A 14589-nucleotide genomic window follows, 5' to 3' on the forward strand; every position below is an offset into this window, starting at 1 on the left:
CTTCCTTTGCACTGTTAGCTCAGAGGGTGGACTTACCCACAGCCTTCAGGAATCACATCTGTGGATTTTGTTTCAGTGGTGTATGTTCTAGACATGAGACAGTTCTTTGAAGAGTCAAGGTTGCTCAGAACCTGGTAATGCATATATTTAAAGATGTGCATTGTGCTGCACTGGAGTCACAAAGGAGCATTTGTTGTAGAGAAGTTGTAATCTGGTGCCTAATATAATCTCTGTCACCTATGATCCTCATTAAGACGCCTGTCCAGAATTATAAGACCAAAATAAATTATATATGTTCGTGGATAGTATCAAGTATAAAACAAGATTGAAATAAGCCCTCTGATCCAACGATCTGCCTGTACGTGCTGGTGGTGAAAGTAAATTAGTGACCTTGCTTGGCAGTGCACATGGTAGGCCATTTCATCCTTCTTAATAAAGCCCCAGCCTGCTCCATGTTCTAAGGTTGGCTTTTTAAATATTCATGATATGCTTGGTAATTTGCAGATGGACAGTTCACTCATTCTCTTTTTATTGATCAGCCTTTTCAAACATTAATGAGCTTGGCTCTGCAGAAATGCCCTGAAATGAAGGAGACGAGGTGAGGGGGAAGGAAGGCAAAGAAGGGAGTGACAGGAGTGATAAGGAAGAACAGCTTGATGTTAAAGCAGAGCAAGTCTTTTATTCTGTTTATTTGATTTTTCTCATTGTGAATTGCTTTGTTCTTGTTCTGGACCTCTTTAAATACATCTCTTATATATAAGCAATAAAACATGGTCTCTGAAACTATAGCTTTACAGAGCCAGTAAGAGACTGGCACCGTAGCAAGTCTAGTGAAAGTCTTTCGTTATGGTACTAATTAAAATAATGATATTTTTATTGTTGCTGAGAAGTGGCAATTTATTACTGCGTTACATTTTAGGTGTCTTGCAACCTCACTTGGCACTTAATCCATGTGGGTGTTGTGTTTTTTTTTCCAGTGCTGCTGGAAGCCATGAAGTTCAGACCTTTTGGGGTCGTGATATTTTTTTGGAAAAGTCTTCCAAAAAGTATGCTATCCGAATTCTTGGTAGCAGAGCTTTTGAAAAGATGTGCATTGCAGAGGTATTATCACTGCTACAGGTTTTGGCCAACTTTATTTTTAGGACCCTTCACTATTGAAAAACAAAAAGTGGCACAATATTACCAAAGCAATTCTAGAAGATCATTGCTTCCACAGGTAGGAGCCGAGTGAAGTAACTGATGGAAACACTTGGCTCTAATCCTGTGTCCATTTTTCACATGCAGCTCACATACAAGCTTTCAGAAAAGAGAGAAAATTAACATCGCTAGTTTTCTGCTACCTTTATTTTCTGATTTTTTTGTGGTTCCTGCTTTCATCCAGGGCTGTGACTAATAAGATTAAAAGGCTGTTAAAGAACTCTTCATGGGTCTTTGAATTTGGTTTTGAAAAGCAAAGGATTTTTGGTAATTTGGTGTATTTTTGGTTAGAGGTGATAAAGAATACTGAATCTCAATTTCTGAGTTTGAGCTTGCATTTCTAACTTGTAACTCATTTTCTATAGTCATTAGTTCACATGGTACATGCATATATATATGGATATATTTGTATTCATGTGTGTTTTGTATATTTGCAGAAAGTTGTCTGTGGAGTAGATACCAGCCAGATTCGAGGTGTTGGTTTTGATGCAACATGTTCCCTTGTTGTTGTGGATAAACAGTTCCAACCTTTGGCAGTCAACTGTGAAGGTAGGATTCCAGCACAAAAATTGGTGTTACCGTACATGTTTTGTCACTGATGTGAGTGAATGTACAATTTCATCCAAACGCCAAGGGATGGGGTTGACTCTTGGAGATACAGATGATAGAAAAATCTTTTACAAGGGAATTCTTCTCTGGTTTTATTATTTTTCATTCTACTGCAAAATTAAATTTGAGATGAGAATTACTGTTTGGTAATTTGGCTAAACGTTTGGTATCCTAAGATCAAATTCTTTCATCTTGGCACAAAGAAATTTCTTCTTAGAGAAATCTATGTTCATTTTTTTGTGTGCATGTTTTCTCCTCCTTCAGACTTTACTAATCATGACTTTCATCGTGTCTATAAATGCCCATTCACATTGACTAAAGGAATGCTAAAAATGCAGCATTGGTATAGTCTAACTGCATACTCTGTCGTGGAGCTGCAGGCAAGAGGTTCAGCTTGTGTGTTTTATTACCCTGGTGTTCTGTCTTTGTCTAGGACAGTTCTAAACTTAAGAAACAGTCTGTGACCTTTTTCTAAAAATTCTGATAATTTATAAGTTTTTGAGTAGATGATTCAGAAGACTCAAGAAAAGTCTATGATGCACTTTTTTTCAGTGAATCCTGTTTAAGATTAGGTGTGTGCGAAATCAGTAGTTACAGAGCCATAATCACAATTCTGTTGATGTTCCCTTTCTATTCTCAGATCTATTTGTCATCTCCTCCTAGCCTTCTCAAAAAACCAGCTTTGCCCCCAGAATGTCCTTTGCTAAATTTAAATGAGATTATTTATTTTTCAGTTTGAGAGTCTCTTACAGTCTGTTCAATGCCTAATGATGTCTGGGGCTATTTTGGTCTATTGAGTCAAATCAGTTCTCATTTTTTATTCCCTAATATCTCCAAGAACTTTGAGTTTACACAGTGTTGTTGTTAAGTAGAAAGACAAGAATGCACTGAATACTATCACACTGGTATGGACATGCAACGGTGTGGTTTCAGGCAGTTTCACAGTTGGAATTTGCATTTAAATCCATGTTAGAAATAATGGTGTGCCTCATACTTCTGCCCTGTCTTGGAGTATGGTTTCAAGATCATGCATGAGTGGTTGTGTCATGAAGTTGAGTGTGCAGCGTACTTAGCAAGAGAGGAGTCCAAAGTGTCACCTGGATTACTGTTCCAGCTGTCTAGCAGGTCCTCTCTAGGTTAATTTTGATAAAATATTCTTTGCTTCTTGCTCTCACATCCTATGCAGACTTGCCAAATGCTTTTTCCTTCCACATCCAAAATAAAAGCATTTCAGCAAATTACCCCTCTGAAACTATTTCTAAAAGAAATTAGGGTAGTTCTCATAACAGTAGAAAAGGAGAGAGAATCCTTGTAACTATCTAGCTAGCTGACTAACTGAGTTAATTTCAGTTTATAACATAATTGCTCAGATTTTTTCACATTTTTAGATCGTAGTCACCAAAAGGCTTCATAGTTTTAACTAAATACTTTGTCAAGAAGTTTGAGTTCTTTGAATGAGATACAGTCTACAAGAGCATGGTGTTTCAAAGTTCTTGGGTGTTTACAAGCCTGATTGGTTTCAGTCAGCATTCTCAGTGCTCAACATGTCTTAAAGTTGGCTCAGAGGGCTAGAATTTTATCTTTAGATATCTACTGTGAATTATTAAAGCAAATAGAATTCGAGGTTTCTATGTAGAAGTGAAAGCGTGAAGCAGCTTAGAGTCTAGCAATTTGCAGTACTGAGGTGGGGTTAAACTATCTTCTTTTTTTTTTCCCTCCAAGGACAAAACTATAGGAATGTTATTATGTGGATGGACCATCGTGCAGTCAGTCAAGTTGAGCGCATCAATGCAACGCAGCATAAGGTGTTGAACTATGTAGGGGGAGTGATGTCTGTGGAAATGCAGCCGCCTAAATTGCTCTGGATAAAGGAAGTGAGTACATCTAAGACTGTGATGCATTTTTACTAATAATTAATACCCTTTGTTTTTTAATTTTGGAGAACAAAATTTCTAAAACAAAAGTCTTCAGCCTTAGTGTTGAACCCAAAGGTGTGCAAAATAAGGCCAGCCTTAAGTTGTGATGAAAATGTTTTGAGGTTCTTTTTGACCTCTCAGTTATTTGGAATTATCTTTGATTTTATTGAAATCTAGTGTTTCCTGATTGAAACATTTCATAAGCTTTTCTTACCTAATTTTAAGCTTAGATATACCTACAAATTTAGTTACAGGTAAAGAATGAGTCTGCGAAGTATCCTAGGATTTAGTTATGGAAGCATATTTCCTGCTCCAACTACTGTAGCTGGGCATGCTTAGAGGGGTGTAAGTGCCACTTCTGGGATAGATTTATAGCAATTTAAACACCATCTCAGCATTGGGTATCCTGCCCAGAGATCCTGCCTTTGAGGCATTGCATCCAGCGGTGAGGGGATGTGTGATGTCTTTGGCTGCTCATAGAGAAACTGTTCAGTTAGAGCTTCAATTTAGTTCTGTCCTATTTGTAGGAAGTAGACTGTAGAGGGAAGGTGCTCTGTTCATAATGTGGAACTCTACCTCTGTCTCTTGCGTTTAAATTTTGTGTGTTATGGAATGACATATGGCCTTTTAATAGTAACTGTCAGATAAAAGGAGAAATGCTTGCCACTTGAATTTTTTATAACCTCCCGCCAATCTGGCTTTTACATTTGGTGTCAGTGATGCTTGCTGTCATTCTAACAAAGCCCAAGTGTAAGTTACTTGCTGCCAGCTTCAAGCTAAGTCTCCTGTCCTTACAAACATGAAACATCATATAGTAACAAGGTGCAGATTGGGGAAGGTCAAAGGAATTAACTGGTAGAAGCAGGTACTGACAGAGTAATGATAACAGAGGATAATTAATGTTGTTTGTAGATGCTGTACTGAAATACTAATATCCATTTACTAGTACGTTCCATCTTGAGCTATGAGTATCATATGTTGGTCGTTTTATAAATAATAAAAAGTAAGCTGTAAAAACCTTAAATGAATCCATTGTGTTTAAAACATTTTTATATTGCAAGGTCTGGAATATCAGTACCTGACTGATCAGGAAAGGCCAGATTATTGGGTCTCCAAATGTGGTCACACAGAGATGTAAGTCTAGGCTATGGCCTCAAAGCCCTCTGACATAATTGCTATAGTATAAAGGGGAGAGCAAGTATTGCAGGGCTTGTTCCTTCCATGAGCACATGGGTAGGAAATAGAACTCACCTTACCCTACATGCCAGCCAGTAGCAGAAATTGCCTGGCAGAAGGGCATTACGGAACAGGGCTTGTTCATATGTCTCCTTTCAGCTCCTGACGTACCAGCTAAAGAGATTATTATCCTTAAGAGAGGGTTTTTTACTTCATTATCTGCTTGCTGAGCTGCTCACACGACAGTTCCTGCATCCTGAGTGGACTAGCAGAGACATACTGTTAAACTGCTTAAGCTTACCCTGCTTAGCTCTGGCACCTTAAGCAACGTTTACAGTAGCACCTCAGCTAGCTCATGAAAAGGAACAATAACATTTATTATGGAGTTGGTTGTAATCAGTTGAGATGTGGGCATGTAGTGATAAACTTCTTGCCTTCAGAGAGGTACATGATCGAGTCTTTGCTTACTGCTTCTATACTTGTTGCAGAGTAGGAGGGTGAAAGAATTGCATGAAGAATTGGATGGTTTATTTTCAGTGCCAACCACAGTAAGGTGCCTGTGTATTACATGACTTTTAGGGCAGCAAAGGTTGATGTTAGCCTCTGACAGCTGAAATTCAGCCTCATGTAATGCAAGCGTTCTCACTTTTTGCCAAGGCAGGCAAATTTTACACTAACTTTGAATGTCAGGTTTTCCAAACGAGAGCTGAAACACCAGTTTGTACATATGTTGTTATTCAGTGAAGCGTCTTCAAGTGGTCTACAAATAATAAATTAGTTACGTCTCTTCAGATACTTTGTTATTAATGTTTTATAGATGAATAAACTGTGACACAGGTATTAAAGGTATGGTCAGGAAAACTACTTATAAAATGGTACTTAATGTTTCCTTCATGTTTTTTGAGTTGTATCATTTTTCTTTACTGTGCTTAGTGTATTTCCCTCCTGCTAATACTATACAGTTGCCAGAGCTGTAGCAGAGTGAGATTTTGATCTAGCTGATGCACCACAAGGAAAAAATATTCTATTCTGATTGCAGGATTATTTCTTAAATCAGTGATAATACATAAGCTGGCAAAAAGGAAGTTTGGTTTTCACATCCCTTGGGAGAGTCACAAGATTAGCAGGTAGAAAGAAACATTTTATTTTTATTTTATCCTTTTTAACTGAGAATATCTGAAGGCTTTCCAAAGTTGAACCTGGAATTCCCATTGTGCCTCTGTTTAATTGTGACAACTGATATTCAGAAAATAACTGCACTGTACCTGGTTCGCGCAGGCCACATGTTGAGTCAGTTGGCTAGATGGGAACTTCATGAGTGTAAAATTAGACTCTTTTTAAAAACGTGGCCTTTAGTGTCGCTGAGAAGAGGGCAAAAATGGGATTGTTATGACCACTGAATGTTAGGAATGAGATATGCTGGCAGAACTGCCTGGGGAAGTTTCACATAGTGTCTGCCCCCAGTGTGTGTCTGTCTGTGATCGTGGCCTTCAGTCTCTCTAGCTTTTGGTAACTAAATGTCACCAAATATACTACCAGCAAGATTTCTTTGAAGTATCATAGATCTGAGTAGTTTATTTGTCTTCCTTAATTCCTAACCTCTGTTCGTGTTTTCTATATTATATATGAAATAACCCTTCGTACCAAGATACTGATTGCTCCAGTGAGCAGTGCAGTCTCAGGAGCTGCTTTAAAATAAGATCCCTCTCAAAGCATCCCAAAAGTCTGTTGCTATTTTGTAAAACGCTCTCCCAGAATTTTCTGCCAACCTTTGCAAATATACACAGTTGGTTCAGGTTTTATCTGAAAACACTCCCAGTGTTTCTAGAACTATTTCCAGCCATCTGACTGCAAGTGGTGCAGCCTGCTGCTTGATGCAAGAACTGTATTGGGTCAGACCAGAAATCCATTTGACTCGTTATTTGTCTGATTAGTAGTGAGTTTTTTGCTCCATGAATTTAGCTAATCTTTTCTGAACCCAGATGCACTTTTTGCACCTTCTGTGTCCTGTGGTGATGATTCCAACTGTACTTTGTGTGAACAAGTGTCTTTGTTTTCTGAAATAGGCTCCTAAAATTTCATTTGCCTTTTAGTTCTTGAATTGTATATGAGACAGTGAACTATATGATGCCCCAGTCAACATCCCCATGCCATGAACCACAGGGATGGGTTTTTTTCCTTTCCTTCCTTATTCCTTTCTTAATATTCTCCCTAATGTTGTCCTATACTTGACAGTATCCCAGGACCTTAAGGCAAACAATGGATTGGGCACATTCTTCTATGACTGGCCACAATCAAAACTAGCTAAACCGAGGTGTATCCAGAAGCTGCTTCGGGCCTTTGTCCCTTTGGTAGGCATCAGGTTTCTGGAAAGTTTTTGATCAGAAAGCTTGGTGTGGCTACAATGTATACAACACATGGATGTTTATAAACAAACCAAACCAAACCAAAAAGCACAGACATACACTTTGTACAGTCATGCTCCAGGACAGCGGGTAGACCCTCATGTATGAAGATTCAGTGTTGACTTTTGCCTTGAATTCCTTGGAACTTTTTTTGAACTCTCCAGGAATTTAGAGTTTCTGCTATTAAATGTTTTTGCTCTTTTCCCACTGTACATCTTTGCCTGGCATTGGTGCCGTGCATATTCCATATCTGCTTGCATTGATCTGGGTTTTGCAGATAGGGTGCAGTGGGGAAAGTAACTGCTTGATATCTGTAGTTATGATAAAAAAACCTGGTACTAATAAGTAAGAACAATTTATAAATCCACTGAAGTAACCAGCAGAGTTAACTTTTGTGTCATTGGGAAAATGTTTGATACTTTTCTTTTAATCAAACCTCATGTATTTATAACAATAAACATCATGGAATTAGAAGAACCTTAGAATTAGTCTTAATGAAATATTCTCCTTTCAGTGAATCCACAGTTCTTTGGAACTCTTAACATTGTTTTCTTGAGCTTCAAAGTTTATTTAGGCTGGCATAAATATAAATGTTTCTTTTTGAGTTCATTGCCTAACTAATAAATATTCAAGATTTCCCTTGACTTTTTCATGTTCCATATTCCATGGTTTCAGTCATACAAAACTGCAGTCTTGCTAATACAAGATAAGTTGCACAAATGTGACTGTAAACTAAATTATTTTGTTAAGAGTCATTTAGGAAACTAGTGATTTAGGAGACTAACTAGATGCACTTTTGCAAGTAAGTTATTTAAGGTATTGATACTAAATGACCCATTGGACTGTCGTTATACCTGTAGGTTAATTGTGTGTACATTGACATCAAAGCCTCCCTCTGCCTTTCCAGGATGCTAACCTGACTAGGAAGGCCACGTTAGGAGATCCTGTCTTCTCACATTTTGCCCTGGATTCTCCTAACTGTAGTATCTGAAAACTTGACCTCTGTGAGGAAGGGTCTGAGATAGATCAATTCAGCAGCATTGCTAAGTTTCAAGTGATTAGGCTGTCTCTCTAAGAGAGGAATTGAGTTTCTATTACTTGAAGAATTTTCATCTAAGCAATTAAAAGTATTACTAAAGAATATGACTTTGCAAATTTACCCTGAATTGGTTGGAAGTAATGAAGACGGGGGGAGAGGGCTAAAGTGACCTAACTGTGTTTTTCCATTCCATCATCTTGTTACTGGAATTGAAGTTGAAGATGACCTCATTCACTGTGAGGAATGACCTAACATCATGTACAAGAAGTAGATACTGGTCCTTATCTCTTGTGGCTTTCTTGTTACACTTGACTTGCATTTATTTGCAGAGGGATGTTGCAGTTTTATTTCGAAGTTGCAAGTTGCTCTCATCTGCTTCTTTTAGGCTTTTTTTTTTCATATAATGTTTTCTCTTTAACATTTCCTCTCCTTACATTCCCACTGTACACAGAATAGAGATTTAACTAGAGACTAGAGGCTTCAGGGTGTATTCTATTCTTCCAGCTTTTCATCTCTATTCCATTTTGGTCTTGAATTAAGAAACTAAACTATGAAGGTCATAATAGGCCTTTTGAGATCTTTTATTTGAATTGTATTGGCTTACATTCAATTTAGTTTGATCGCTGCTGAATCATTTTACCCTCTGGCATCTAGTGGTTAGTCTACATGAAATTAATTGGGTGGTCTTGATGTTTGTGATTGCAGATAGGTGTTCATATGAGAAAGCCATCACTGCAAGTGGAGTTTATGTGTCAGGGACAGCTGTTTGCACTAAATGATCAACTGAATGCAGCTACTGTGTAGCCTGTGGGGCAGTCTTGTTAAAGTGTGCACATCTGCGGTCCACTTAACGGGGAGCGTTGTATTTCTCTGCCTGAGTGGACCATGTGTGGTGATAAAGAGAATCCACTGTTAAATCTGTAATGCAAAGCAAAGTGAATATATGACTTCTTAAAAAAGCTAATTTCTGTGGATGCGGTCACATTTGACTTTTGGATGTGGTCAGCTGAATTAAAAATGTCAACTGGAGATGAAGTTGAAATAAAGAATCATTATCCTTTCACAAATATTTAGAAACTAGCTGAAAGATAATTCTGAAAAAGTCTTCCTGAAGTCAATAAGATAAGTTTGAATGTAAACCTCACTGAAAAGTGAAGTAGTCCCTGCTCACTGGATCTTTCAAAATAAACAATTAAATTCACTCCTCTTGCTGTTATTTCCTTTGATTTCTTCATTGTTGAGAAATATCTTGCAAAACATTATTGCAATAGTTTTCTACTTCTGTAGTTGCAGGTACATTTTTTGCAGCTTTGCTAAGCAGGTTGTGCTGTTTTGTTGGTTTTGGCTAAAGAAATTGGATGTTCACTGCCTGAATGAGTGTGTAGATAGTTCTGGTAGGTAGATGCGTGCATATAAACTGAAAACGAAGGTACATACTCCTTCACTTGGAAATTACTTTGCTGCAAATGTTTGTCAGTACAACATGACTGTATGGATGTCTATGCTGTGGCAAACCCAACACCACAGCAGTGAGAGCGTAGCTTAACCAGAGCAATGTAAAAATTCCAGTGAAGGTTTGTCCAGCTCTAGAATTAGCCTCAGTATTTTTTTTTTTTTCCCAGAGGTAGCAGAAGAAAAAAATCTTGTTTACTAATTTCTGGCTGGAAATTTTATTGTAGCTTGTGCCAAAATGAAAAGATGCTTGTTATGTTTTCCTCATAGTGATGACATTATAAATCAGCTATTTCTAAAAAATACTAGTCCCATTAAATCAGAGATGCTCCAGCTTGTTCTAAATGGGTGGGGGATGCTGGACTGGGAGTAAGTATTTGCTTGATAACTTTCTCCAAATGAAATGCAGACTTCGTATACTGTATTTTTACAACTCTGTTCTTACTATGGAGCAAAGAAGAACCTTCCTGTAGCAAAAAAATTACTTCAAAGAGTGACTAGCTAGGATATCATTCCTTTGCAGTTAATAACTAAAATCAATAGGTTTTGAATAATTTTCTTTTTTTTTTTCTTTTTTTTCTGGCACAATGGTCACAGCCTTACTCTAAGAAGTTACTTTCCAAGTTCCCCCTCTCCCCTCTGCCCCAGTTCCAGCCTCAAGATGAATCTTATAATTCAGTTAGTTAATTTTTTACCAATTAGAGTGGAACGGGTAGTTGCAAAATTGATCAGTTTGCAGCCTTGGCTCTGGCAAGGATAGAATTTCTGCTCAGAGCTTATCTTGGGTATCTCAGAATAGCTCTATTGCATGGCTTGGCATCAAGTCTTGAAGTGTGGGAGATCCAAGTTCTAAGTCCTTGATTTTTCTCAAATGGAGTAGTTCATGGGACATCAGTTTCTTATATCCCCATGTGTGTGTGCATTAAGTCTTCAGTTGTTCTTTCTTCCTTTCACAAAATGTATATTTGTTTTCTGTAATTTAGAAAACGAGAGACTGATACGCTATGTAGCGTACTATCACAGATTGCCTGGGAGACTGAAATTCAAATTTGGGTGTGAATTGGGAAAAGTAGGTGGTTCTTCAGTGAATGAGTATCTTTTCTGATTTTCAGATTATTTAGATTTTGACCTGATGTCAAACTTGAGTGCTCACACCAGCTTTTTTTTTTATACAAAATAGTAAAACATTTTTTCTGATTCCATCTGTCCCTCCTGGTTTTAATCTAGATTTCTAACATACCAGTTTGGGATGATTTTTGAATTTGTGGGTTTTGGCTTATAAGTAGCCATGAAATTCAGACTGATACCCTGTGCTAAATCAGACGTCTTGCTTCTAGCCCATCTTTAGTTAATCTTGTGGCCAACAGAGATCAGATACAAAGGCTGTCTATAACGGCATTTAAGATAATTTGATTCATATTTAATCTGTATTAGCAACAACAGAAGTCAGGACATTTTTGGTGTTTATATACATGTTTTCCTTCTGGTGGAAAAAACCATTAGATGTCTGAAGATCCCTTCGTCTTACAAGAAGATTACATACTCAGTAAGAGTAGAAATCAAAGATTTCCTGTATAGAAACAGACTACCTCATCAAACCAGTAAAATATGAATGCGAAAGCTGTGCTGCTGGGGTAAAGTTAATTTTCTTCATAGTAGCTAGTATAGGGCTGTGTTTTGGATTTGTGATGGAAGCGGTGTTGATAACACTGGGATGTTTTTGTTATTGCTGAGCAGTGCCTACACAGCATCAAGACCTTTTCTGCTCCTCACATCAACTCACTAGTGAGTAGGCTGGGGCTGCGCAAGAAGTTGGGAGGAGACTTAGCTGGGACAACTAACCCCAGCTGACCAAAGGGATGTTCCATACCATATGACACTGTGCTCAGCATGTAAAGCTGGGGGAGGAATGAAGCGGGGGACGTTCAAAGTGATGGCCTTCGTTTTCCCAAGTCGTTGTTCCAGGTGATGGAGCCCTGCTTTGCTGGATATGGCTGAACACCTGCCTGACAATGGGAAGCAGTGAATGAATTCCATGTTTTTGCTTTGCTAGTGTGTGCAGCATTTGCTTTACTTATTAAACTGCCTTTATGCCAACCTAAGAGTTTTCTCACTTTTACCCTTCCGATACTCTCCCCCATCCCACCAGAGGGGAACAAATGGGCAGCTGAGTGGTTCTTAGTTGCTGGCTGGGGTTAAATCACGACAAAAGCATTTTCAGCTTTCCCAAGGAGAATGTGTCTCTAAGTTTCTCCAAAAATTTATATTGGTGTTGGAGCTCACGTGAAATTCTGCCTGTGTGTGTATTTTCAGTTCAATTAAGAAGTGAACCAATACATTTAACACAATACAAAATTGTGCAGTATGGCTTCATGGTAATCTTTTGACTTGTCAGGGAATACATGGGCAATGGAGGTCTCTCTTGTGCTCTGTATCAGTTCCCTGATCCCTCACTCTCTTAGACCGTTCTTGTCTAGGAAGATTAAAAGACATTGTACTTCATAATTCTTAAACTCTTTGCACCCAAGAGTTCTTAAACTCTTTGCGCCCAAAGAGTATTTGTGATTATCTGTAAGGATCTCAGAAAGTGATTGTTTGGAGGTATAGTTGATAAAAAAACCCAAAGCAGAGAGAGAGACATGAGGAAAGGGGACTCCATAAGTAACTACCCCTGGAAAATAGAAAGATTGAATTAGTTTCTTTACAAGTGAGTTTGGAGGGTGAGTCGCAGGATATGAATACAGCATTGGGAACGTTCCCGGATCTTTTCCACAATCCTTTTAATGTGGTCACAGATTCCTGACTGTGAGTGAAAATAAATTAGAATTAACTTCACTGAGTGTCGAAAACGTGGAGACTTTTAAATTTGGAAAAAGCATCAGGGCATGCTATGATTTTTTTTGTCTGTACTAATTAGTGATGACAAAGCATCAAGATGGCAAAGGATGAATCATTTGGATGTTCATGAAACAATGTATTTTAGTGTCACTAACGTGGCTTTTGGGAATTCTTGAAGTAATAAAATAAGGATACAAGGAGTATCTTTGATGAAACAGATTTGTTTGAAGAGGACAGTTATTCTTAAAATCCAGTTTCTTTTCTGATTGTCACTAATAGCCAAACTAGCCCCATTGCTTCTTGAAGACTGTCAGGTATATTAACAATACATAATGGCATTTAGTATCAAAATAATCAGGCTGAATGACCTTGTACTAAACTATGACTATGGCACATCTTTGCCTTCACATATAAAGTTAAATTTGATGCAAGTAGCAGCCACAAATGTCTACAAAGTAAGGTAAACCTGAGTGATTAGGAACAAACATCCAAAGGTTGTGCATTTTCTGTTAGAAAGTTGTAATTGGTGCACTCCTTTTTTGAACTGAATAGAAACCCAGTAAGTTTTAGATGCCTTTGAAGAACTAAACTCAAAGAAGGGAGATTCTTTGCATGATCCAAAACTAAACAAAATTTTGCTGTTTTTGTACTTACCCAGTTGCAGCTTAGTTTCTGGAATTCACAGATTCCATTTCAGTAACTTTCTGCACTTGTAAGATATTGGTTTGATATCATATAGTATCTGAACTAAGTTATAGAGCCAAGTAGTATTTCTTAAAATTGAATTATCTTATTTTAGTTCAGTCTGTACGTTCTTGATACTGCATGCAATTAAGTTTTGCTCCAGAAAACTGATGGCAGCTTTTAAAATGCAGATAATTTAAATTATCGTGTTAGTTATTGACAATTTACTGGATCATTTTGGAAAAAAAAGCCTTGAAAAGAAAAGCGCAATAACAAAGCTGATAGAACCTTTACTAAAATACTTTGGCCTTTTGCTCAGCTGTGTGCCACACATCATTTTTACAGGGTTTTTTTGGGAAGAACGGGGTGGACGTGGGGTTGCTGTTGACAAAGCTTATGCTATTGAGACTCTCTTAGCGTTTAATACTTCTCTAAAAATCCTCTACTTCTGGAATTTTGTACAAGAGTATTGGCCTGAACTTACACAGCGTAGATGAAAAAGGTGGGACCTGAATGGTAAAGGACAAGAAGGCAAATAAATCATCCTTCAAATTTCTCGTGCAGAGATGGAGACCCACGTAGTTTCCCATCTCATGCACTTCTGAAGTATCTCTCCAGCTCTGTCTTAGCCTGCTAGATGTAAGTGTTGACCTCACTTGTGTTCTGGCTGACGCTGTGCCATCCGGCAGGGCTCCATCCCCAAAAGACCCCAGCTAGGATTTGCATTTCTAGTACAACAGCTGCTCTTAAGTGAGAAAACTTTGCACTGTTTCAATTATTTAAAAAGCTGTTGGAGGTTTTTAAAGCACTCTTATCTTCCTTTGGAAGTCTGAATTGTGAACCTTGTGGTTACAGCACTGAATTTTGTTTGGTTTTGATATTCTTTAGTTATTTTAATGTACTGAGGCCAGAGGTGGCCATGGGATGGTATTGTTGTGTTGTAGGACAGTGATGCTCATTCTTTATGTCACACTAAAATGAACCATTACTCTTGGGGAAACTTTCTTCCCATTCATCATCATCTGATTCCTGTGGCAAGTGTGGAGACCGTTTTTGTGAAAAAGTAGTTTTAAGAATAGGCATTGCTATTGTAAGCTGAAATCAGACTGAGCTTTGGAGATAGAAACAAAGAACAGAGTCTTGCCCAGGTGATACGACCAGCCTCTTCCAACAGACTTCCTGCTTTCTGGTCCACTAGCTGTCTGCAGAGTATAGTGATCTCTGTAAATGATCTATCTTGGTAGAAGAGGTTTTTAGGAGTTTGGAAATGTCA

General features: G+C 38.0%; 1 protein-coding gene across 27 annotated transcripts in view; it reads left to right on the top strand.

Annotated features, from left to right (window-relative positions):
• FGGY (FGGY carbohydrate kinase domain containing) overlaps positions 1–14589 on the top strand; it is a 327883-nt gene that overhangs the window by 193603 nt on the left and 119691 nt on the right. For all 27 annotated transcript variants that reach the window (XR_012588585.1, XR_012588583.1, XR_012588584.1 and 24 more), the window contains 2 exons: positions 1635–1746; positions 3529–3680. Coding sequence is in view for 24 of the 27 variants with exons in the window: in XM_074596631.1 (XP_074452732.1) it covers positions 1635–1746; positions 3529–3680 (264 nt within the window). In the remaining 3 variants the exon portion in view is untranslated. The remainder of the gene's footprint in view (positions 1–1634; positions 1747–3528; positions 3681–14589) is intronic.

Source organism: Larus michahellis, chromosome 8 (assembly GCF_964199755.1).
Source record: "Larus michahellis chromosome 8, bLarMic1.1, whole genome shotgun sequence".
In the NCBI taxonomy this organism is placed as follows: Eukaryota; Metazoa; Chordata; class Aves; order Charadriiformes; family Laridae; genus Larus; species Larus michahellis.